Raw genomic sequence first — 27571 nt, 5'->3', positions numbered from 1 at the left:
AAAAGTAAATATTGACCGAGTAAAAGTAAATATTAACCGAGATTTTTTTGTTTTTTGATTTTTCTCATCTATGTACATTCTAGATTCAGAATCCGCAAAAACTTCATTTAAAGTTAGTTCATGTGCCCCGTCACCCCAAATACCTCAATTATCTAATCTAAAAAATTTGTTCAATCAAGTGGTAACTTTATGTGGGGTCTAGATCAAAGTGTGCACATATGTTGACAATTTTCAGTTAGGAAGTTTTGTGACTGCAGAAAAAAATGTTGCCAAAACCATAAAAAAACAGAAAATTGGGAGGTCCTATACCAAAACGTGGACCTATATAGACATCTTTTGGTGAATATATTGACATATTTTGTGACCAATAGGCGCTTCAAATGTGAAATTACAGCATTTCGATCATGAAATACACCTAAAATTCTTAAAATATCGAAAATCGGGAGGTACACTTAAGGGGAGTACACATTATCATTCAAAACTGACAGTCAACGTACTTTTAGCACAATTTTCCGGCAAATAACAACATTAATTAGCTAAAAACGTTTGAAATACAATATTCATGGTATTATTCAGAGATTACAAAAGAAATTTTTCAGTTAGGCTTTGATATTCACGAAATAGACATCGATGACTGTCAGTTTTGCTTGTCAATGTGTACTATACTTTAGATGAGGCCTATACCTATATTGAACATTTTCAGTAAGAACTCTTTGAGTCCACTGTGAATCTCAAATGTCAAATTACGGTTAGTTCCGTCAAACAAAGTAGCTAAAACCCTCAAAATACTGAAAATCGGGAGGTATCGTTATATGGGAGCTACACCAAAACATGAACCTATGTTAAAGATTTTTGGTGGAAAAGTTTTGTGACCACTGAGAAACTCAAATGTCATATTACAGCTAGTTCGGTTAAATATTGTAGCTAAAACCCTCAAAATACCAAAAAAGTACCGTTACACTGTACAACAAAATTAAATTTTTTTCAAAATTATGGGAAAACCGATTAGATTATGAAAGTAGAGCTAAAAATATGAGACACATGTGTCGGCTTTTTTAAAGTTTAAATCGGAAAGAAACCAAAGTAGGCGGTTACTTTCATTTCTAGTTTTTTTTTCGGAATATTGGACTTATAATATTATGGAATCCTTGCATTTTAGGTATATGATGTCTTTGGCAACTTTACAGAGGAGAATGTGGGCAATATTCTTGTTAAGAATGTTAACCCTCATGCGGGATGTAAATGGACATTTCATTTCTTTGATGACCCATAGTGAAATTTGACGAAGAATATTTTTGTCTTTGACGTCATCTCTCTAAAATTATGTTTTCTGGGACAATTTTGAATAAACTCAGATGAAGTCCGACTTTAACCCTAAAACTAGTTTTTCATTTTTAGAAATTTGTGGCGATTAGTAAAATTTTATGACGAACAATTTTGTAGAATATTTGGATTTGATACGATCTCATTTTAAAGGAGTTTTTGAAATATTTTAGAAAAAAATTACCAAAAAGACCCCTTTGATGAACCGCATGAGGGTTAAAGTTTTTAACAAAAATATTGCCCACATCCTCCTCTGTAAAGCTGCCAAAGACACTGTATACCTAAAATGCAAGGATTCCATAATATCTTAAGTCGAATATTTCGAAAAAACTAGAAATGGGCGGAGCTTGTCCCGCCTACTTTGGTTGCTTTCCGATGTAAACTTTAAAAACGCCAATACACGTGTCTCATATTTTTAGCTTTACTTTCAAAATCTACTCAGTTTTCCTTGCCATTTTTTATTGTCGCACAGTGTTATATAGGGGCTATTCCGAAAAAATTGACCTATATTGACGATTTTTGTTAGAGAACTTCCGTGACCACTAAGGACCTCAATTGTCAAATTACAGCTAGTTTGGTTAAAAATTGTAGCTAAAACCCTCAAAATATCGAAAATCGGGAGGTATACCAAATCATGGATCCATGTTGAGGATTTTTAGTGAAAAAGTATCGTGACCATTGAGAACCTCAAATATCAAGTTACAGCTTGTTCAGTCAACAAATCAAGCTAAAATCCCCAAATTACCATAAGTCGGGAGGTACCGTTATATGGGAGCTATAACCAAACGTGGACCTAACTTGGCAATATTAACGGAGAAGGTTTTTAGTCATTGGGAACCTCAAATGTCAAATTTCAGCTAATTCGGTCAGAAATTGTAACTAAAATGCTCGAAATACTTTAAATTCGGAGTTACCGTTATATGGGGTAAACGTGGACCTACATATCTCCACCATTTTTGGTGCAGAAGTTTTTTGAAACTCCAACTACCAAATTGGAGCTACTTAGGACGGAAAATGTAGCTAAAATCCTTAAAATATTTTAAATAGGGATGTAACGTTATATGGGGACTATATGAAATAGGTCCACGTTTTCATATAGTCCTATAGTCATATAGTCTTGACTATTTTGAGTGGATAAATTTCTTGGCAATTGGGAACTTCAAATGTCAAGTTTTAACTAGTTCGGTCGGTGGTACCGTTATATAACTATCAAATGGGAGCCACCTAGGACGGAAAATGTGTCTAAAGTCCTTAAAATATTTTAAATCGGGAGGTAACGTTACGTGGGGACTGTAACAAAACGTGGACCTATCTTGACTATTTCGAGTAGAGAAATTTCTTGGCCATTGGGAACCTCAAATATCAAGTTTTAACTAGTTCGGTCATTGGTACCGTTATATCGGGCTATACCAAAACATGGAACTATGTTGACAATTTTTGGTGAAGAAGTTTGTGACTGCTGAAAACCCTAAACGTCAAAGTACAGCTAGCTTGATAAAAATTGTAGCTAAAATCCTGAAAATATCGAAATTCGGGGGTACCGTTATAAGGGGGCTATACCAATTGAAAATTGTAGCTTAAATCCTCAAAATAGCGAAAATCGGGAGGTAACGTTATATGGGTGCTATTCCAAAATATGGAACTATATTGACGATTTTTGATGGGGACGTTTCGGGACCACTAAGATACTCAAATGTCAAATTACAGCTAGTGCGGTCAACAAATAAAAATCCCCAAAATACCTGAAGGGGGAGATACCGTTATATGGGGGCTACACCAAAACGTGGACCTATATAGCCATCTTCGAATCTGCCCTACCTATGGAAAAAGACACTGGGTTCAACATTTTAACGTTCTACCTCAATTATTACGTATGCTAGAGTTATTACAACAGACGGACGGACAGAAGAATATATATTAGGGTGACCAAAAAAAACGAAATTTTTTTTTGTTTAAATTTTTTTCCAGTTTATCCAAAAACCCTTTATATGAAATTTTATGGAGATCGGTTAACATCAACCCGTGCCAACCTAGCGATTTTTGTTTCCATAGTAATTTGTATGGGGTCATACTATGGAGGGTATAAAAAACTGAGATTAAACTGAACTCTTGTACCAATAATAATAAATACACAGTCAGCTTTGCCGACAGAGATATACCCTCAGCCTGTGTGAAGGTACCCTAAAGAGAAGACCTATATGGACAATTTTCGAATTTAAACTATATTTGGATAAAATATTAGGAAATCTTTGGATCCACTTGGACCAAATCGGCATGCCCGTTTTAGAGATATAGTGCGTACCATTATAGTGACAGTTTAAACTTTTGTGGGGGAGGTACTCGAAGGAGTGGACCGATATGGCTCACCTTCGAACTTAAACCAAGTTTAGACAAAATATAACGAAGGCCAAACTTTGGACCGAATCGGCTTATCCGTTCGAAACTTACCGTACGCTCCAGCTGCTGATGTCGTAGGGGTTTTACAGCTTTCGGGTAATTTTCTCAGGAACTATAGACTTGCCCCTGAAAAAACTTGTTCTTGGGGACAACGAATACAAGTTGTTACAACAAAAATCAAAGCGATTCGAGAGTAGTCCCTAAACTGAATTTTTCCGAAATTTTGGGTGGGAGGTACCCGAAGGCGTGGACCGATTGAGTCCATATTGACACCTCATCTAAGCTTGGTAGAAATATCACGACGTGCAAAGTATGGACCAAGTCGGTTATTCCCTTCAAGAGTTATCGTGCGCATAAATTTGCCGAACATTTTCGAACTTTTGTGGGGGAGGTACCGAAAGGAGTGGACCGATTTAACCCATCTTCGAACTTAAACTAAGTTTGGATAAAATATTGCGATAGCCAACTTTTGGGCCAAATCGGTTCATCCGTTCGAGAGTTATCGTGCGCACCAGCCATTGAAACACATTTCGTCCAAAGATACTTAGGGTCTAAAACCATTATTTCGATGAGGCACATTTTGCCCGTATGAAAGTGTATATACCCTCGTTAGCATAAATGCTGAGGGTATAAAAACGACATTAAACATAATATTCTGTAGAAAACATGCTCGATTTATTTATCTGTTAAATAAATAGAACATTGGTGGCGTTTATTTAATTGGGATAGCTGTTAAGCCAGACTATTTTGAAAAATCAAAATTGTTAAATAAATAAATATCTTTCGTTTACTCCGTTTGTTAATTATTTGCAAAACTCTTAATTAGTCTGCAGTTGTTTAAACAAAAAGGAAACCAAGTGTTGTGTACCTTCAATCTATTTTTAATTAAAAATGTTATATTTTTGTCTGACAAGCGTATTATTTTTGTTTGATTTTATATTTTGTTGTTGAGTAAAACATAATTGGCCAAGAACAAAATGACGTTTCACGCGTTTACCTGTTTGGATTATATTTTTTCTACAAATAGAAGCTATGGAAAATTCCATTCCACTTTAAATTATCATTGGCTTAAATCCGAACTAAACACATTTTCTTTAATCTCAGGCCACTGTGCCTTTTTTGTCTTATAAATCTCTGTAAACAAAACACACACACAGATACTGTCACACATAAACATAATGAAAACAGAAGTTTTGTTTACAAATTAACATGCGTGTGTAAATAAACGAATACAAGCTATGAATGAACGTGGCCAAAGATTTGGGAGACCGGTTGGTGGCATGAATGCACTGAATTTCTTTTCATGGAAACAGGTAGCAGCGAAACAGGCAAAGAACACAACACAGCCCCTCCAGAGAGGGAGAGTGCAAGAGACTCTCGTGAGCAGGAAAGAGAAAGTCTATTTTATTTGAGAACAATAGATAAAACAAATTTGTAAGTAGACCAGAAAAAGGGAGAATCTTTCGTTGGAGCATTGGAGGGAGAAGTTTCTTACGATTGTGGACGATGGCCACTGGTTGTGGTGCTCTCGTTTTTGTTTTTTGTGGGTGCGTAACATGTGTTTGTCGCTGTGTACCTGCAGTTGGTTTTGTTATCTTATGACGATCGGTGTTTTTGTAGGCAGGCGCAGTCAACAAGATTGAAGAAAAACAGTTCGGGAGACCGGTAGCTGCAGAGGGATCTCAGATCTTTTTTGCATATATTTTGCCTTGACTGGGAGCGAATATAATTATTTGTGTTTTAGATTTTGCACAGTGAGCACTGTGGCAAGTTGAAAGAGCAAAACAAAAGTGTAGCAAAAAAAAAAAAACTAACTTAAAAACCCGCCTAAATCAAAATAAATTGAATTAATTAAAAATAAAATAAAAAAGACTGAAAAATCAATTTTAAATTTCTAAAATATTGATTTAAACTAAAAAGCCAAGAAAGACTTGCAAAATGTTGTTAATGGTAAAAAAGCTTAAATAAAAAATAAGAAATACAATTTTGAAACTAAACCAAACTAACCAAAAATATTATTTAAAAAAATATTATTAAAATTAGCTACCAAATAAAATCTTAAAAAGTATAAAATAGCAATGCTTTATGTAATTCACAAATGCATGACTAAATTTCTCTTAAATTGAATTTAATTAAATCCAATTGCAAGTGAATGAATGTGTAACCAAAGAAAATTTCAAACGTTTAGTTTTTTATTGAAATTGACAGTGCCTAATAAAAAACTTAAATGAAAATCACAATATAACAAAAGTTGCTTGCCTTGATATTGAAAAAAACTAAAAAAATTAAAAAAAATCGCGTGCATGCTTAATTGTTACATATAATAAAAAAGTATTCAAAGTAAATAAATTGCCAATATTGTTACTAATTTGTCCTGTGATATCCGCCAAAGAAATCTTCCCATATACTACTAACACCAGCAATAATGACACCAAGGATAATAAGTTATTTTTTGGTATGCATTAAATTTTATTATATAAGATATTAATATGGGATAAAATTATAAAATATTTACTAAAAAAATAAGGAAATTGCAGAGGTTTATGTGTGTAATTATTTGAGGAACGAGAATCCACTGTCTTGTGAATGTGAATATTCTGCCTTCATTAAAGCTCAGTTAATTAAATTAATTAAAACAATCAAATAATTTCCTATACCCAAATAAGGCAAATATCAAAAAAGAAACAAATATCGGCATGAGCCCAGCTAAGGTTCGAAACAAGGTCCTCTCCAACTAACAGAAAATGTTAAAAGCACTTTAGCTTTGCAGCAAGTACAAAATTTTCTATGAAACGAACTACCAGGGAAATAATTTTATAATATTAATTGGAAATTCGCCAGTTTCCAAATTACATTACAACTTCATAGGCCATGAAAGATCAATTAAAAATTTCAAAACATATTCGGGAAAAATAATGTCAAATTTTCTTTTTTGGACGTAAATTTGAAGGAAAACATTCTTATCGGGTATTTGTGGAAAAGTAGATAAGAGAGACGAACTGAAGTCAGCATTATGTCGATTTTGAAAACGTGGCAAAGGGTCGTTAAGCAAGGAGGTACATAAACAGAGGTGTAGTATAGAACGTAATTAATTTGTTGGTATCTTCTGTCAACATTTTTGGAAATCGGTATCGATATATTGTTTAAACAACATTCTGTTGAGGAAAATGGAATACCGACGGTACTTTCGAAATTGACCTTAAACCATTTCATTTTATATAAAATTTTTAAATATGAAATATAAAATATAAAATTAAAAAATAACATATAAAATATAAAATAAAAAAATATAAAATCGAAAATATAAAATCTAAAATACAAATATAAAATATAAAACATAAAATTAAAACGTAAAATTTAAAATATAAAATGTAAAATATAAAATGTAATATATAAAATATAAAATATCAAATATAAAATAAAAATATAAAATATATAATCTTTATAAGTAACAAGTAAAAAAGTATCAGTCGGCTTTGCCGACAGAGATATACCCTCAGCCTGTGTGGATAGAAATACTTTGTTCCAAAAAAAAAACTTATGTATTTTGGGGGGTTTTCAAAATTTTAGGCGTATGAACCGACAAAAGTATGAATAGGATTAATGCTCAATTTGCGGGGATAACGTTAGATAGGGCTTTTCATCACACTAGCTTACGAAAAACATAATATCGCTGTAAACAGGGCCACTAGGAAAAACTTCGGTAAAAATGTCCAAAGGATCCTCTAACAGACCCTTAACCATACAAAAATGTTGAACATTTGTGTGGGTGGTACCACAAGGATTGGACAGATAGGGCCCAAATTTGAACATAAACTAAGTTTCGACAATATTTAGAGATCCAAAGTTTGGACCAAATCGGTTGCAACGTCTATGAGAAATCGCGCGTACCATTTTAGCGAATATTTTCGAACTTTTGTGTGGGAGGTACCGGAAGGAGTTTGCCTATAACCACCAACTTCGAATTTAATCTAATATTCGAAGAAATATTATAATATCCAAAGTGTGGACGAACGCAGTATTCGGTTCCAGCTCTCCAGCCATTCCATATGGTGCAATTGGGGGGTTTTAACAACTTTCGGGCTGTTTTCCTAAGAAATATGAACTTGCCCCTGAAAAAACTTTTACCGTCGTAATGGAGGTAGCGAATGCAAATAGCTTCAACAAAAATCAAAGTTATTCGCGAGCAGGTCTTAAAGTGAATTTATCCAAAAATGCGTGTAGGAGGTACCCGACGGAGTGGACAAATATAGTCCATATTCGAACCTGATCTATATCTGCTAGATATATTTGGATTTGCAGTGTATGGATTACATCAGTCACTCCCTTCAAGAGTTATCGTACGCACAATTTGTCCGAACATTTTTGAACTTTTGTGGGGGAGGTACCTGAAGGAGTGGACCGATGTGACTTATCTTCGAACTTAAACTAAGTTTGCACAAAATATTACAAAGACCAAATTGTGGACCGAATTGGCAGATCCGTTGGAGTTATCTTGCGCTTCCACCCATAAACATGGTGTCATAGGGTTTGTTTTTCAACTTTCAGGCTATTTTTGCAGGAGGTATGGACTTGCCCCTGAGGAAACTTGTACCTTCGTATAGGGGACAGTGAATACAAGATGTTACAACAAAAACCAAGGCGATTCGAGAGCAGGTCCAAAGCTGAACTTTTCCGAAATTTTGTGTGGGAGGTACTCGAAGGAGTTTACCGATTGAGTCCATATTGGAATCTAATCTAAGTCTGGTAGAAATTTCATAATGTGCTGAGTATGGACCAAATCGTTTACTCCCTTCAAGAGTTATCGTACGCACAAATTTTCCGAACATTTTCGAACTTTTGTTGGGGAGGTACCGGAAGGAGTGGATCGATATAATTCATCTTTGAACTTGAACTACGTTTGGACAAAATATTACGAAAGCCAAATTTTGGACCGAATCGGCAGATCCGTTCGAGAGTTATCTTGCGCTCCAACCACTACACATGGTGTCATAGGGGTTTTTGTAACTTTCAGGCTATTTTCTCAGGAAGTACGGACTTGTCCCTAATGAAACTTACAGCGTCGTATAGAGGACAGCGAATGCAACTTGCGTAAACAAAAATCAAAGCGATTCGAGACCAAGTCCTAAACTGAACTTTTCCGAAATTTTGTGTGGGAGGTACCCGAAGGAGTGTACCGATTGAGTCTATATTGGAACCTCATCTAAGTTTTGGAGAAATTACACGATGTGCAAAGTATGGATCAAATCGGTTATTCCCTGCAAGAGTTATCGTTCGCACAAGTTTTGCGACAATTTTTGAACATTTGTGGGGGAGGTACCTGAAGGAGTGGACCTATATGGCTCATCTTCGAACTTAAATCGAATCTGGGCAAATTATTTCGATACCCAAAATTTGAACCGAATCGATTGATCCGTTCGAGAGTTATCGTGCGCACCAGCCTGCCAGACAGACCGACAGACAGACAGACGGACGGACATTGCTAGATCTACTCAAAATTGTCTGAAACGCACATCGTACAAACATGCTTGGGGTCTAAAACCATTATTTCGATGAGGCACATTTTTGGTCGTATCAAAGTGTAAATACCCTCTTTAGCCTAAAGGCTGAGGGTATAAAAACTACTGAACTGATTTTCCTGAAATTGTCATGGAATGTACAGGGATGGCTCCGGTGAAAATAGTCTACATATTTCATTGAATTTCGGAAGGGTGGGGTACTTCCCCTATACCCCATTTCTTTAAAAATGCTATATTTAAAATAATTACGAACGTGTCGGTTTGGAAATTATTTTGCGAGACAATTGTGACAATATATTCATCTACAAAACTACTGAACCGATTTTCCTAAAATTTTCAGGGAATAAACAGGGATGGTGTAGTTTCAAAATATGATACATGTTTTCTTGAATTTCGAAGGGGCGGGGTACTTCCCATTGCCATATTTAAAAAATGCCATATCTTTACGAATAAAAATCATATGCCATCATAACCCAACTTAGGTTTTTATGGAAAGAAAATTTTACCGTACCCACTTTTTCCAATTTTCATTTTAATTTAAATTTTCAATTTAAAGTTTTTCCGCAAAAGTTAGTGAGCTGATTTCCATAAAATTGTAGGGATTGTACAGGGATGACCCCCGAAAACAGGATATTTTATTGAATTCTAGAGTGGGCGGGGTACCACCCCTATGTGATATTTTAAAAAAAACGCTATATTTGCAAAAATTACGCATGAATCGATTTAAAAATTTACGGATTAATCCATAATTTATGTACTTCCTTGGGGCCTAAAGACCCGATCACGCCTGTTTTTTTTATACCCTCAGCATTTATGCTAACGAGGGTTTATACGGGCAAAATGTGCCTCATCGAAATAACGGTCTTAGACCCCAAGTATGTTTAGACGAAATATGTTTCAGATATTTTGGAGTCGATTGAGCAATGTCCGTCCGTCTGTCTGGCTGGTGCGCACGATAACTCTCGAACGGATCAACCGATTTGGTCCAAAATTTGGCTTTCGTAATATTTTGTCCAAACTTAGTTCAAGTTCAAAGATGGGTTGTATTGGTCCAATCCTTCCGGTACCTTTCCCACAAAAGTTCGAAAATGTTCGGAAAATTTGTGCGCACGATAACTCTTGGAGGAAGTAACCAATTTGGTCCATACTTTGCACATCGTGAAATGTGTACCAGACTTAGATAAGGTTTCAATATGGTCTCAATAGGTCCACTCCCTCGGGTACCTCCCACTCAAAATTTCGGAAAAGTTCAGTTTAGGGCCATCTCTCGAATCGCGCAACTTGTATTCACTGCCGTCCTTACGACGGCACAAGTTTCATCAGGGGCATGTCCATACTTCCTGAGAAAACAGCATGAAAGTTGCAAAAAACCCCTATGACACCGTGTGAGGTGGTTGGAGCGCAAGGTAACTCTCGAACGGATCTGCCTATTCGGTCCAATATATGGCCTTAGTAATATTTTGTCCAAACATAGTTTAAGTTTGAAGATATCCATATCGGTCCACACCTTCAAGTACCTCCCCCACAAAAGTTCAAAAATGTCCGGAAAAATTGTTCGTAGAGTAACTCTTGAAGGGAGTGGCCGAATTGGTCTATACTTTACACATCCTAATATATCTTCCAGATATAGATCAGGTTCAAATATGGACTATGCTTGTCCGCTCCATCCGGTACCTCCCACACAAAATTTCGGATAAATTCACTTTAAGACCTGCTCTCGAATCACTTTGATTTTTGTTGAAGCAACTTGCATTCGCTGCCTCGATTAAGGCAGTAAAAGTTTTTCCAGGGGCAAGTCCATACTTCTTGAGAAAACAGCCCGAAATTTGTAAAAAAAACATATTACACCACATGTAGTGGCTGGAGAGCTCATTCGGTTCGGTATCAAATTGCCCGTAAAATTTTGAGCTTTAATCCTATCCATACTTTTGTCGGTTCATATGCCCAACATTTTGAAAACCTCCCTAAATACATAAGTTATTTTTTTGGAAAAAAAGTATTTCATCCACACAGGCTGAGGGTATATCTCTGTCGGCAAAGCCAACTGATACTTTTTTACTTGTTTTAATTTAAATTTTCAATTCAGAGTTTTTCATTAAAAAAAAACTACTGAGCTGATTTTTCAAAAAATGTACAGAGATGGGCCCGAACAGGCTACATATTTTATTGAATTCCAGAGGGGGCTAGGTACCTCCTATGCGATATTAAAAAAACTATGCGATATTAAAAAAACGATATATTTGCAAAAAGTACGCATGTATTGGTTTAAAATTTTACGAACAATGTAGTACATCTTTGGGGTCTAAAGTCGTCACCACGCCTGTATTTTCAATATTATATCCCCAATACTACTGAACCGATTTCCATAAAATTTGCGTTTGAAAGAGAAAAAGTTAGATGATATCGAAACATGTCATGTCACATAGTAGTGGTTGTGTGGGTTCGTATCGTCGGCTTTCCTTTTTCACTCGCATCAGTGCTCATTAAGCTCGTTTCTAACGAAAAATTAATTAAAACATATAATCTAAAATATTAAATGTAAAATTTAAAATATAAAATTTAAAATATGAAATATAAAACATAAAATAAAAAATATAAAGTAAAAAATATATAAAATATGAAAGATAAGATATAAAATAAAAAGTATCTATATATAAAATAGAAAATTGTTTGTTTGTACGTTTGTTTGTTTGCGCCTTATAGACTCAAAAACCGTTGAAACGATCTTGCTGAAATGTTCGGGGTACATTGCTACATCGCCTGAAATGAAAATAGGCTATATCATTTTTTGAAATTCCGCGTTTATCTGGACATATATCATCAAAACCGGAGGTACCTCCAAATAATTTAGATTTTGTATGCAAATATCTTTAGAACTGTAACATATACAATCTCCAAATTTGGTTTGTGTAGAAACAAATTTACCAAATTATATTGAAATCGGTTCAGATTTGGATATAGCTGCTATATACATATATATTTGGTATATTTGGCCGACTTCCTTATTTTATGCACCAAACACGCTCTGAATGTCCAATTTGGAACGTGTGACGGAATGGGGTCTAGACATAAATTTACCAAATTATATCGAAATCGTTTCAGATTTGGATATAGCTCCTATATATATTTTCGGCCTATTTCCTGTATTTGATGCACCAAACACATTATATATGTCCAATTTCGCTGAAATTTGGAATGTGGGACGGAATTTGCTCTAGACATTAATGTGCCAAATTATATCGAAATCGGTTCAGATTTGGATATTGCTCCTATATATATTTTTTCGCCGATTTCCTGTATATTATGCACCAAACACGCTATATATGTCCAATTTCGCTGACATTTGGTAGGCGTGACGGAATTTGTTCTAGCAATAAATGGGACTTTTGGCTGATTTCCAGCATTTTATGCACCAAACACGCTTCTGGAAAAATGATTCCCATGTATAAAATAAATTGCAACTATCCTCAAACTTAAGGTTCTCAAACCTGGTTCTATTGTTAATTGAATTCACTCAGGTAGATTTAATCCAATCTGTAGAAAGAGAAATTAATAGGGTGAGAGTATATAACCTACGTAGGAACACTTATAGTCCAAAAGGCTTTAGAAGGAGTGTTACCTCCGGAAACACACAAAAATACCATAGTAGCTCCATAACAGCCCTGAATAGGTAGAGAACGCCTTCATATCTCCTATATTTATTCGTTAAAATATTAAAAACGTTAATATAATTATGGCATTCCATTATATTTTATCGTAGTCGGGGCAGCAAAGCGCACCGGGTTCAGCTAGTAATATATATAATATAAAATATATAATATATAATATAAAATAAAAAATTATAAAATATAAAATAAAAAAATATAAAATAAAAACATAAAATATAAAATACACATAAATAAATACTACAAAATATCAATTAATGTAAAAATAAAATATATAAGATAAAATATATTTTTTGAATTAAATGCAGTAAGACACATCATTTCAAAGGGATATTTGTTATAATTTTTCCATAGTTCGTATGATTATTATTGTTATCGTACAGCACTGCGTATAATTGATAGTTATTTTAAAAATTGCATATGTCATACTCACAGGGTGTTTATATAACTATTATTGCAATTATGTCATTCCTAACCAAATTATATTACTCTATTACCTCATATTGAAGTTGCCCGAATTACAAATTACCAATTATTTGTTCCTTTCATTATTCTTGTTTCTTTTTCTAGTTTGTTCTATGATTACAGTGTAAACTTTTTTTCAAACATCTGTGTAATTATTAACCCAGAATATATATTTGCTGTCTGTTTATTGCTGCTAAAAACATCAGTTGTTGCTGACATTAATCATATGTTCCGTTAGATGTTTGTAGTTGTTTTTTTTCTTAATTTGTCATGAAATGAGAATTGCATTTTACGTTTTTAAAATTGTTGTAATATAGACGAGATGATTGATTGTAAAATGTTATGGTGCAAAATAGTGGGCGGAGGAGGTTAACATCATGATATTTAGTTTTTGCTAAAAATAATTAAATTTTATTTTTAAATAGCCAATCAAAGCCTATAATAAATGAAAACTTTTCACATAATAAATGCTAGTTGTTTTTGTAAGTTTAAAATATTCCATCTACAAAGTTGTATTTACATGGCTATTTGGCATTGCAAAACTTTTCCGCAATAATTTATAATGGACAATTTGTACGACATGCCAATTAATAACATCGTGGGGAATCATTTTAAATGAGTTTTTTTTTTTTAATTTTAAAATTTTGAATGTGGGAGTGGGTTTGGATTTGTTTTGGGCAACAGCTGCAGTTTTGTAAGTAATTAATGTTTGGAAAAAATCAATTATTGAGGATACATCAAAATTATTTATTAAATTATAGGCAACAAATAAATATTAAAAATATCAAAATTAAAATTATTAAATAAAATATTACAAAACTGGGATTCTTAATAACACATAAAGGAAGACGGAAAGATAATTTTTTTCAATTTAAACCCGCCGAAATGCTATCGAGTTGTCATTCTGGTTGCATAGTTGTGACGTTTATGCATTTTTGCAAGTTTATTTGCTTAACAATATTAATTTATTTATTAAAGTCACGTCTTTCATTATTGTTTGCTTTACGATCACTACAAAACCCCTGCATTACAAAAATTATTTCTCAGATTTCAAATTATAAAATTTTCCACAACAATTACAAATAATCGTTCGTTTTTTTCATGACATAATTTAACAGATGTCAATCAACCTTCTTCTACTCCAGTTGAGCCTTATCACACACACAATCGTGAAACCCTGATATAAGATTTTTCAAATGCCATGCATAGCTGCTAATCATTTGTGGACAATAATTTTGCAATCATAAAACCAACAACAACCAACCAACAATAAATTCAACTGTAATGAGAAAACAATGCGTGTTTCCCTATCAATTCCCTTATAGAAAAAAAAAACAACACAACACAAAAAATATTCCGCCACTTAAAAATAAAATTGAAACAATTTCTCATTTCAAGTCATTCAATTAATGTCCATTAAGAAAAAGATAACAATTTTATTAACACCGTTATTTCGTTTTGTTAGTCATTAGGTTTCAATGTAGTTGATTGGCTGGCCATCGTCGGTCAGTGTTAGACGTCTTGCGTTTTGTTGCTCTTAATAATTCTCATTTAGATAAGGTTGTGGTGTTACCAGGTAAAGTGTTTGAAGATAAATCACTGAAGCTCCATAAAGGAAAAATAATTTCGATAATTTTTATTCCGCTAACTGAATTTGTTAGTGCACTCATAATTAAGGAGATTAGATTAATGGAAAAAAGTGAGGCAACATTTTTTTTTTGCAATAAGTCTAAAGTCTGGCGAAATAAATTTGAATCTCCAAGCGTATGATGAATTCGAACAGATATTCAACTTCCACCCATGCGTATGCTTAATAGAAAAAAATTAAAGAATGTTCACCCCAGCGTATAATTAACAATCAATGTTTTTAATATTTATTTTATTTTAGTTTTTTGTAAATTCCTATATTTAATATTTTATATTTTATATTTTATATTTTATATTTTATATTTTATATTTTATATTTTATATTTTATATTTTATATTTTATATTTTATATTTTATATTTTATATTTTATATTTTATATTTTATATTTTATATTTTATATTTTATATTTTATATTTTATATTTTATATTTTATATTTTATATTTTATATTTTATATTTTATATTTTATATTTTATATTTTATATTTTATATTTTATATTTTATATTTTATATTTTATATTTTATATTTTATATTTTATATTTTATATTTTATATTTTATATTTTATATTTTATATTTTATATTTTATATTTTATATTTTATATTTTATATTTTATATTTTATATTTTATATTTTATATTTTATATTTTATATTTTATATTTTATATTTTATATTTTATATTTTATATTTTATATTTTATATTTTATATTTTATATTTTATATTTTATATTTTATATTTTATATTTTATATTTTATATTTTATATTTTATATTTTATATTTTATATTTTATATTTTATATTTTATATTTTATATTTTATATTTTATATTTTATATTTTATATTTTATATTTTATATTTTATATTTTATATTTTATATTTTATATTTTATATTTTATATTTTATATTTTATATTTTATATTTTATATTTTATATTTTATATTTTATATTTTATATTTTATATTTTATATTTTATATTTTATATTTTATATTTTATATTTTATATTTTATATTTTATATTTTATATTTTATATTTTATATTTTATATTTTATATTTTATATTTTATATTTTATATTTTATATTTTATATTTTATATTTTATATTTTATATTTTATATTTTATATTTTATATTTTATATTTTATATTTTATATTTTATATTTTATATTTTATATTTTATATTTTATATTTTATATTTTATATTTTATATTTTATATTTTATATTTTATATTTTATATTTTATATTTTATATTTTATATTTTATATTTTATATTTTATATTTTATATTTTATATTTTATATTTTATATTTTATATTTTATATTTTATATTTTATATTTTATATTTTATATTTTATATTTTATATTTTATATTTTATATTTTATATTTTATATTTTATATTTTATATTTTATATTTTATATTTTATATTTTATATTTTATATTTTATATTTTATATTTTATATTTTATATTTTATATTTTATATTTTATATTTTATATTTTATATTTTATATTTTATATTTTATATTTTATATTTTATATTTTATATTTTATATTTTATATTTTATATTTTATATTTTATATTTTATATTTTATATTTTATATTTTATATTTTATATTTTATATTTTATATTTTATATTTTATATTTTATATTTTATATTTTATATTTTATATTTTAAGTTTTATATTTTAAATTTTATGTATTATTTTTTTATTTGATTATATGTTATATATAATTTTTTATGATTTATATTTTCATTTCCAAATAAAGACACCCGTGTCTAGATGATTAACTTCCACCCTTGCGTATGATTAACATTGCTTCCTTTACTAATATTTTGTTAGATTCTCAACAATTTATATTAATTTCTTTTTTTAATTTCCTTTATTTTCAGTGCGGCATGCGCCATCCTAACACTGGACTAAGTGAAGACGACCTAAGTCGTCTTACCGGTTCATCATCTTCGTCAGCTTCTTGTCGTAGTAATAATTGTAAACCCACATCATCTTCTTCCTCGTCGTCGTCGTCCTCAGCATCATCTTCGTCATCATCGTCGTCGGCTTCATCGTCCGGAGCCAATACTCCCGAAGAATGCAAACATATCAACAAAAGTAGAAAACATCACTCACCCAGCAAGCAGCATCATCATCATGTTTCTACAATACCCTCGGAACATTTGGAAAATAACAAAAATACACACCACCACCACCACCACAACAGCAGCCATCAGGAACAACATTCACACTTCAATTCCACCTATTTACCGGAAATCATAAACCCCTTAGAATGGCAAAAATCCCGTAAGCGTAAAGAACGCCTGGACAGTACCTCGTCCACCATACAGGATCGTAAACTACAGCGTTCAAATAGTGAAGAACTATTGCCCCCCCAGGAGGGCGGTGGCGTTAGGTTGCAAAATAACAATAATGTAGCTTCTACACCAGCCGATTTGGGCGTGAATGCCCTAAAATCGTCCTTGAAAAATGTAGAAAATATAAGGCGTGTCTCATCGGAAGATTTCAAGCGCACTCCTTATGAAGTCTATGAACAGGAACTTCGTTGTGAGGCTGGGGATCATGAGACTAGTGGCAATGCCATTGGTAAATCTTCTGATGAGAATGATGGTAGTTTGGCTAATCGCCAACACAACACTCAACAACAACAGCAACAATCATGGACAGTGGGTGTACCCATTAAGGATATGACCCGTAGATCACGTTATGAAACAAGTCCAGCTAGATCACAAAGGCATTCACCCATCAGGGTGTGCTTCAGTAATGGCAATGGTATTAAGCAGCTTCGTGACAGTGACGATAGTGAATGTGAGCACGAAAGACGACGCAGCAGTGAACGTTTCTGCAAGTCAAGGGCCCCACCGGGACGCAAGGCGTCTGGGGTCACAAAGAAATCCACCAGTTCCACCAGTGCCATGAAATATTTGCCTTCCAAGTTGAACGATGAAAATGTCTATAAATACGATTTGTCAGCCTTGAAATATGAGAGGCGTGGTTTTATTTCCAAGAAATCAAATCCAACCAATCAACAGCAACAACAACAACACACCATGGAGAAAAGTCTCAGCAATGACTTGAATGACAATAATTTGATTGACTTCACCAACACCTCGAGTGGTAACCTGAAATCTATGAGCAAAAATCTCTCGCCCACAGCATCATCAAATGGTTCCACAGATGATGTGCATCACAATGTGGCTCCACAAATGGCCTTACCTAAATCAGCAACAACAACACCTTCATCGGCCAACAGCAGCAAGAGCAACAGTCAAAGTAGTCTACACAAATTACCCATCCATCACATCTCAGCACAGGAATCACTGCCATGGGATCGTTCTGTGCCCGAAGACCAAACTCCTGTCTTGAGTCGACGTTATGCCACCGTTAGACCCCAATATGTGGATAGTATTGACACAGCGGCCAAATTGTCAAAAGTTAAACCGTATCCCCAACCCTATCTCAAACAGAATCCCATAACGGCCCAACTATTGGCCAATGAATTGGATGATGATGATGTTATGGATCCCTCACTAACAAATTTCCGTGCATTTACCACATTGGAAAATATCAAAACACGTGAATTAATGCAACAGGTGTTGCCGAATGTAATGTCTTTTCAATCGCCCGAAGAACGTATGCGTCAGATAAATAAACGTGTTACGGCTCTGAAGAAGAAATTAATGCAGCTCGAAGACTCCTATGAACAGAAGTCAGGTTATAAACCATCACAAGCTGATCGCCTGAATGATAAATATATGAAACACATCCTCTCGGAATTGAGTAAATTACGCAAGGAGCGCCATGAATTGAAGACAGACCCAATGTCTGCATTGGGCCTTAAGGTTAGCGGTGGCATGGATGCTGCAGAGAAATTGCAAAAGATGAAAGTTACCCTAATGGAAATTGAACAGGTGAGTTGAGTGGGAAATTAGAAATGATGAAAAATGTTTTTAATTAGGTTAAGAGTTTTTTTCGGGAGAATCGCAGATTTAGAATGGTTAATGAAGAAAGTTAGATTCTTTGGACACTTCGGCAAATTAAATTAATAATTAATAATTAATAATTAATAATTAATAATTAATAATTAATAATTAATAATTAATAATTAATAATTAATAATTAATAATTAATAATTAATAATTAATAATTAATAATTAATAATTAATAATTAATAATTAATAATTAATAATTAATAATTAATAATTAATAATTAATAATTAATAATTAATAATTAATAATTAATAATTAATAATTAATAATTAATAATTAATAATTAATAATTAATAATTAATAATTAATAATTAATAATTAATAATTAATAATTAATAATTAATAATTAATAATTAATAATTAATAATTAATAATTAATAATTAATAATTAATAATTAATAATTAATAATTAATAATTAATAATTAATAATTAATAATTAATAATTAATAATTAATAATTAATAATTAATAATTAATAATTAATAATTAATAATTAATAATTAATAATTAATAATTAATAATTAATAATTAATAATTAATAATTAATAATTAATAATTAATAATTAATAATTAATAATTAATAATTAATAATTAATAATTAATAATTAATAATTAATAATTAATAATTAATAATTAATAATTAATAATTAATAATTAATAATTAATAATTAATAATTAATAATTAATAATTAATAATTAATAATTAATAATTAATAATTAATAATTAATAATTAATAATTAATAATTAATAATTAATAATTAATAATTAATAATTAATAATTAATAATTAATAATTAATAATTAATAATTAATAATTAATAATTAATAATTAATAATTAATAATTAATAATTAATAATTAATAATTAATAATTAATAATTAATAATTAATAATTAATAATTAATAATTAATAATTAATAATTAATAATTAATAATTAATAATTAATAATTAATAATTAATAATTGAGTAATCAATTGCAAAATGCAACTACTTCTCATCCATACAGCCGCCACCTACCCACAGCGGGTATTTGAAGTATGCAACAACAATAAACAGTTTTGCCAAAATTAAAATTTTGCAATTATCTGCCGACATGACTTATTGATTGACTGATTAGTGGCCGCGCGGTGGCAGAGACTGGTAATGCGCCATTGGCAAAGACGCAAAAATATTGGTATAATTTTCGGGATAAAAATATTTTTGGGTGTGCTGTTTTCTGCCGTGACTCAAAACAATGTATGACCCAGCCGGTTAGACAGGAATGTATCTCAATAACAATATATTGCTAATGTTTGTTATTGTAGCACAAACAACGAGGTTTGTTTGTGAGTTAAAGAGAAATTGGAAATTAGATGAGGGCAGGAATATCACACTCAGATATGTCTTGGAACAGCTTTGATCTTTTTGGGCTGTCGAAGGCGGTTTGATAGTCGATGAGCAGGTTTTATCAGGGATGCCAAGTTGGTGGTTTTCCCGCCACTTGTGGTGATATTTGACGTACAAAACCTCTGCTTAAGCAGGGATGTCAGCTAATGATAGGTCTGTAGCGATGTTTACCTCGGAACATTTGGCATCGCTGGGTGGCATTTGTCTCTCTATTTTATCTTAGAGTTTTTTTTGCTTGTCTATAGTGAATCGGCCAGGTATAAAACCACTTGATATGGCCCCGACATTTCATTTGCCATATGTTAGGCTGTTCACGTAATACACTCCTCCACAGCACTTTACATAAGATGGGTAGTAGACTAATAGCACGTTTACATATAATTTGATTTAGTATATCCAGTGGGTTTAAATTACCCAGTCCGCTTAATCTTTAGATTTGAAATAAAATATTTTAAAGACATATTGATTTATTAAATTTTATTATTTTTCTCATAAACTTCGGATATTGACAATTTCAAAAAGCTACTCAAATAACAAAAGTATTGCCACCTGCTCTCTCTCTTCTATATAAAAAAAAAACAAATTTACTTCTAAAAATGTCAATATGCCAGATGTGTTTTGGCGATGATGAATGGCACGGCCCTCGTTTAGTTAAATGCTTTTGTATATTGTATGTATGTCAGTTGTATACATATTTGAATACATATGTATGTATATAGATTTTTATACATATATATATAGCACAATAGGTTAGCGTTGTTGTTATTTTTTGGTATTTTGTTTTGATTTGTATATTTGGCGGCTACTGACTCTCGTGATTCAACAAGAAAAGTATACGACGGGTAGACATACATACATATGTATTTATTTACATATATAAATATGTATAAGAATCACTTAACAATTCCATAATTGTGATGATGATGTTGACGATGATGTCCACATTGGGGTTCAGGGGCATTTGGTTAAAGTGTGAAGGTGTTATGAGGGGGCTTGGTCTTCTTTGCCAAAAATAAAAGAAAACAAATATTTACGCGACAAGCAAACAAATAATTCTTTTTCGCAAAATGAGAGAACAAGAAAATTTGTTGTCCGGTTTTTTGTTTTTAGCAAATTAAGTACAATATGTATATACATACATATACACATATGACTATATGGTCACATGTAAATAAATATTGATTGACATTTATGTGTGAAAATTCATTTTGATGAGTGCCACTGAAGTGTGTGTGCGGGTGTGTGTATTAGCGAGTGAGTGAAATATGATAACCACCGTTAATTGTTTGCACAAATTTTGTAGTCCATTGAATTGATTGATTTTTTTATTTATTTATTTTTGTTTATTATTCTCATAAATTTTCTTTTTTTTTGTAACAAAACATTCTTATCGTGTAACAACAACAACAACAAAACATAAAGATAGATAAGAAGGTGCACAAAATGTGTATCACCCCTTTAATGCACTTCTAAGTATGAACATACCCTGAAATGAAGTCCCCCAGTGCATGTTGTTGACACAATTCCAATATTTTCATTGTAATCAAAACTTTTTAGCAAAAGTGGAGATGAGAGGGGTGTGAAGATTTTTGGCATTTAGATAAAATATACTACCCCCCTACTACCATAAACAAATATTTGTTGCGGACGAAACTGAACCTAAGTCATCGGACAACAAAAGACGCAAAAGACCTTGGCGGCCAGCTAGTGTTGTAGGTAGTTTTGTTGTTGTTGATGTTCGTTTCAAGTGTTATATTTTATGTGCCAAATGAGTCTGGGATTTTGTGTTTTGTTGTTGTTGTTTTTATTTTGTTTTTGAGAATGCACTTTAACAAATGGCGCACTTAGTTTGTTGTGTAGAAATGGGGAAATAGTTTGTTTTACACCAATACGTGAGGCTAGGGATGTTATAATATTGTTTTGACTGAAAAAAATTTTTTGTGAGGCATGTAAATATTTACCACAGTTCAATATTTTGTTGCTGTATGCTATAGGTGTGTGCTTTAGGGATAAAAGTCCTGAACGAATTTAACATGACAAAGTTTGAAATGTAGTCTTGTTTCATTTTAAGTGAGTGGGAGCCATCGAGGTTTAAAGCATAGCGTGGCTAACTTGCACGCGGAATGCCTGGGCTTGATTTCCGGGCTTGACAAAATCGGAAAGCGGAAAGAGGGACTGTATGCACAACTACTTCCAGTATCTTACCTAAAAACATTAATTTCCGTTTTAGTGTAGCTAAATTTTCACCGAAAATAGCCATTGTGGTCCTGTTTACAACGCGGGCAAGTCCACGCTTCCATAATAGGGCAAAAAGCTATCAAAATCCAATGGTTACCATTGTAATTATCCATAATTCTCTCGGTAATAGATGTAATGCCCAAATGATCGTCTTGGAATATATGGATTTTATTCGTGAAGATTGAATCAGAATCATAAGCGCAACTCTCAAACGCCTAAACAAATTTCGGAGGAAACTTCCAAAACTTTGCTGTCACCTACGAAACTGTTATTTGTTTTTAAAAGGAATCAGAGATCACGGTGCGCCTTAACTAATTTTAAATGCAGATTCTGAAACTACAATGCTCATAGATGAGAATTATCAAGAAACAAAAAAAAAAAAAGATCGCCGGAGGGATTTTCAAATAAATCGCGATTTAAGTTCACATTTTTAGGAGTTCTTTAGGTTTTTTCGATTTTGCTTGGAAACCGCGAGTCCTATGTAAATGGGCTTAAAGAAAATATTGTAGCTGTGAAAATTCTCCACAAGATGGGTCTTTATGATGCTTTCGTAGGTTTTACCGTTTTTGAGATATAGAAGTTCAAATTGAGACAATGTACTGACTGTATCGCCTCCTTATAAAACAATGTCATTACTGCAATATCCCAAATTAAACTTTTATATCTTGAAAATGGTACAACCTAGGAAAAAATAAATCATCCAATCTTGTAGAGAATTTTCATAGCTTCAACATTTTCTTTAGTTCCATTTTGATATGACTTGCGTTTTCCAAGCAAAATCTTGAAGACTTAAGATAAAAAGCTAAAAATTTTAACTGAACCTCTATATCTCAAAAACGGTAAAACCTACGAAAATATCATAAAGGCTGATCTTGTGGAAAATTTTCACAGCTATCTCACACCGTGAGATCTGTTCAAGTAGGCATTATTTATTTATTTATTTATTTATTTATTTATTTATTTATTTATTTATTTATTTATTTATTTATTTATTTATTTATTTATTTATTTATTTATTTATTTATTTATTTATTTATTTATTTATTTATTTATTTATTTATTTATTTATTTATTTATTTATTTATTTATTTATTTATTTATTTATTTATTTATTTATTTATTTATTTATTTATTTATTTATTTATTTATTTATTTATTTATTTATTTATTTATTTATTTATTTATTTATTTATTTATTTATTTATTTATTTATTTATTTATTTATTTATTTATTTATTTATTTATTTATTTATTTATTTATTTATTTATTTATTTATTTATTTATTTATTTATTTATTTATTTATTTATTTATTTATTTATTTATTTATTTATTTCTTTATTTATTTATTTATTTATTTATTTATTTATTTATTTATTTATTTATTTATTTATTTATTTATTTATTTATTTATTTATTTATTTATTTATTTATTTATTTATTTATTTATTTATTTATTTATTTATTTATTTATTTATTTATTTATTTATTTATTTATTTATTTATTTATTTATTTATTTATTTATTTATTTATTTATTTATTTATTTATTTATTTATTTATTTATTTATTTATTTATTTATTTATTTATTTATTTATTTATTTATTTATTTATTTATTTATTTATTTATTTATTTATTTATTTATTTATTTATTTATTTATTTATTTATTTATGTATTTATGTTTTAATTTATTTATTTATTTATTTATTTATTTATTTATTTATTTATTTATTTATTTATTTATTTATTTATTTATTTATTTATTTATTTATTTATTTATTTATTTATTTATTTATTTATTTATTTATTTATTTATTTATTTATTTATTTATTTATTTATTTATTTATTTATTTATTTATTTATTTATTTATTTATTTATTTATTTATTTATTTATTTATTTATTTATTTATTTATTTATTTATTTATTTATTTATTTATTTATTTATTTATTTATTTATTTATTTATTTATTTATTTATTTATTTATTTATTTATTTATTTATTTATTTATTTATTTATTTATTTATTTATTTATTTATTTATTTATTTATTTATTTATTTATTTATTTATTTATTTATTTATTTATTATTGGCATAAGTGTAGTAGAAAATCTACTCACATCGTCATGAAATTTGTGGAAGCAGGTTGTGCTCTCCCTTTTTTCGTGGGCAAATCCATTCTTTCTGGGATAATGTCTCAAAAGCTCTAAATAAATCAGCGGTATCAAAACGAATGACTTTCGAACTGAGTGTTCGATTTGTAAAATTTCTTCCACACGTATATCAAGTTCTATATTAAAAACATCTTCGGGCACGTCCCTCACAAAAGTCCATAATGGCAGGCTCTTGCAGGGAAACCTCGATTTGGTCGTTCTTCCAAACCTACATACGTAGATAGACTATCTCGGTCCACTTCTTCCGCTACCTCCCCACAAAAGTTCAAATATTTAGGCTCAAGAACAAGTTCGGATCTGTACGCTGATAAATGTTACATTTTATTTCGGATAGTTCTCGCAGTACTCATGACAACAGTAATGTTTTGGAGAAACAAACCATACTGGGGTTGCTTCTTTTCATTACGTCACAGGCTGAGGGCATAAATCTGTAGGTAGAGCCTGTTGGTTGCCACCGTGGTGCAATGGTATACACACCCGCCTTGCACGCTGAAGGTCGTGGGTTCGATTCCCCGGCCAGTCAACATCAACATTTTCAACGGTGGCAAAATAGCCCTCAGTAATGTTGGCGACATTTCCTGAGTATTTCAGCCTTGAAAACCTTCTCCAAAAGTGGTGTCTTAAGACACGCCGTTCGGACTCGGCGATAAACAGTATGCCCCATATCATTGAGCTCTAATATGAATCGGGGTGCACTCATTGATATGAGAGAAGTCTCCCTTGTCCCGTATGGGATGTTTGTGGAGCAATTATTATAAAGCCTGTTGATACTTTTTTACTTGTTTTCAATATTTATTGGTTGGTCTCAAATATTTTTTAGCATTTTTATTCTAACATTTTAACATGCCTCTAATACGGCTAATCTTTTTTCGTAACTGATTTTAAATGCAGTTTCTAGTCAGTTTGTATGTCTTTGAAATTTGATTTCTTTGAAATAGGTTTACACAACCACCCACCCTAATGTGACTTCTTATTTTTCTTTTCCTGACATCAATGAAACAAAAATGTTTTTATTTCGAAATAAAAATACCAACTAAACCTATTTTTATGTTAGTTCTACATTTTGTAATATTTTTTCTTTTGTGTGGACATCAAATGTAAACATAAAAGCAAAGTCAGGTGATTTTGTTGTATATTTGCGGATATGTGTGTAAACAGGTGAAATATTTTAATGAATAACATTACAGTCTATTTGAATACATGCAATTAAATAATATTGTATAACAATTGAAATTTCTTGAAAATTGCTCATAAGCATTTTTTGTTCATATGTTGATGGTGGGGATGTATGGTGAAGAGATAGAGAGATGTTTATTAGGAAATGACGTATTAAAGTGACTACGAATTTGTCGATGCTTTTCATTACAACAAGTAAAAAAGATACATGAAAAAAAAACTGTTTTTATGATGCTCAAGATAAATTCTTAAATAAAACAACAAAATAAATGTTAAAAAAATTATTTTTTTTTTATTTTCTTGGTAAAATAACAAAAATTTCACACAGGTATAAAGAAAAAAATCTATGGACAAATTTAAAAAATTAAGAAAAATTAGTATTTATTCGAATACCACTACCAAATAAAACTTAAAATTTGTGTAATTAATCGTAGTTTATTAAAATAGAAAATTTTCAAGAAAATCGAAGAGTACAATCGTTTATAAAAATTGATTTTTAATATTAAATCGCGAAAATTGCACTCAAGACCACTGTAGAATTTGTTTTCTTTTTTTATTAGATAACTGATAAAAAAAAAATAAAATAAAAAAAATAATACCCTTCACCACTGTGAATATGTAAAATATATATGTGGGAGCTAAATCCAAATCAGAACGGATTTTGATATAATTTTTCACATTTATTTGTAGACCAAATTCCGTCACATAGTCCAAATTTCATCAAAATTGGACATATATAGCGTGTTTGGTGCATCAAATGCCTTAAATCGGGAGAAGATATATATGGTGGCTATATCCAAATCTGAACCGATTTTTTCCAAAATTCGTTCGTCCTTTGGCCAAAAAAAAAAAAAATTTCTTCCCCAATTTTCATGCGATTCGGACAATAAATGCGACGGACATGCGTAAATCGACTCAGAAAGTGATTCTTTGTATATCCCTAAAAGGAACTATGGGTCTATCTCGTTTCCTTTTGCATGTTAGAAACTAATGCACAAAGACATAATACCCCTTACCACAAGGTGGTGTAGGGTATAATTACCACAAGGTGGTGTAGGGTATAATTAAGGAAAAACACACTTTCACTCAGAAATCCCCAATATATTTGGAATATAAAAGAATTGTGTTTGCAAAAGGTTAAAGTGTTGTGCATACTTTTTTTGAATTCTATGAGGAAATGTATTCAATTTTATTTTAAAATAAATCTAAAAAATATAATAAACATTACCGACCACCCTGATCTTTACTACTAATTTGAAAAAAAATTACACCCACAAAAGGTTAAAGTGTTGTGCATACTTTTAGGCGCCAGCATCAATGTTTAATTCTATGAGGAAATGTATTAGATTTTATTTTAAAATTAATATGTAAAATATTAAAAAAAACATAGCCGACAGCCCTGACTTATACTACTAATTTGGAAAAAAATACACCCACACAACTGTCATTTCTATATGAGTAATTCTGAATAAAGAGATATATCTCATATATGTTTTTTCGCTTAATTATCGAATATTAATTTAAATTAATTAAGAACAAGTTAAAAAGTATCAGTCGGCTTTGCCGACAGAGATATACCC

The 27571-nt window shown here is 30.2% G+C and overlaps 1 protein-coding gene across 7 annotated transcripts in view; it reads left to right on the top strand.

Annotated features, from left to right (window-relative positions):
- Positions 1 to 27571, top strand: part of LOC141387647 (uncharacterized) — a 153621-nt gene that overhangs the window by 106690 nt on the left and 19360 nt on the right. For 4 of the 7 annotated variants that reach the window (XM_073957604.1, XM_073957606.1, XM_073957605.1 and 1 more), the window contains one exon: positions 16906 to 18936. In XM_073957604.1, the coding sequence (XP_073813705.1) occupies positions 16912 to 18936 (2025 nt within the window). In that variant the 5' untranslated portion in view covers positions 16906 to 16911. Of the gene's footprint in view, positions 1 to 5205; positions 6176 to 14834; positions 14946 to 16905; positions 18937 to 27571 lie in introns of those variants that run through there. The other 3 variants (XM_073957602.1, XM_073957603.1, XM_073957609.1) reach the window with 3 other exon arrangements.

This window comes from Musca autumnalis, unplaced genomic scaffold (assembly GCF_047663935.1).
Source record: "Musca autumnalis isolate F117 unplaced genomic scaffold, ASM4766393v1 scaffold_5, whole genome shotgun sequence".
NCBI classification, from domain to species: Eukaryota; Metazoa; Arthropoda; class Insecta; order Diptera; family Muscidae; genus Musca; species Musca autumnalis.
Note: the sequence above shows the minus strand (reverse complement) of the source record. Positions and strands in the feature narration are given on the sequence as shown.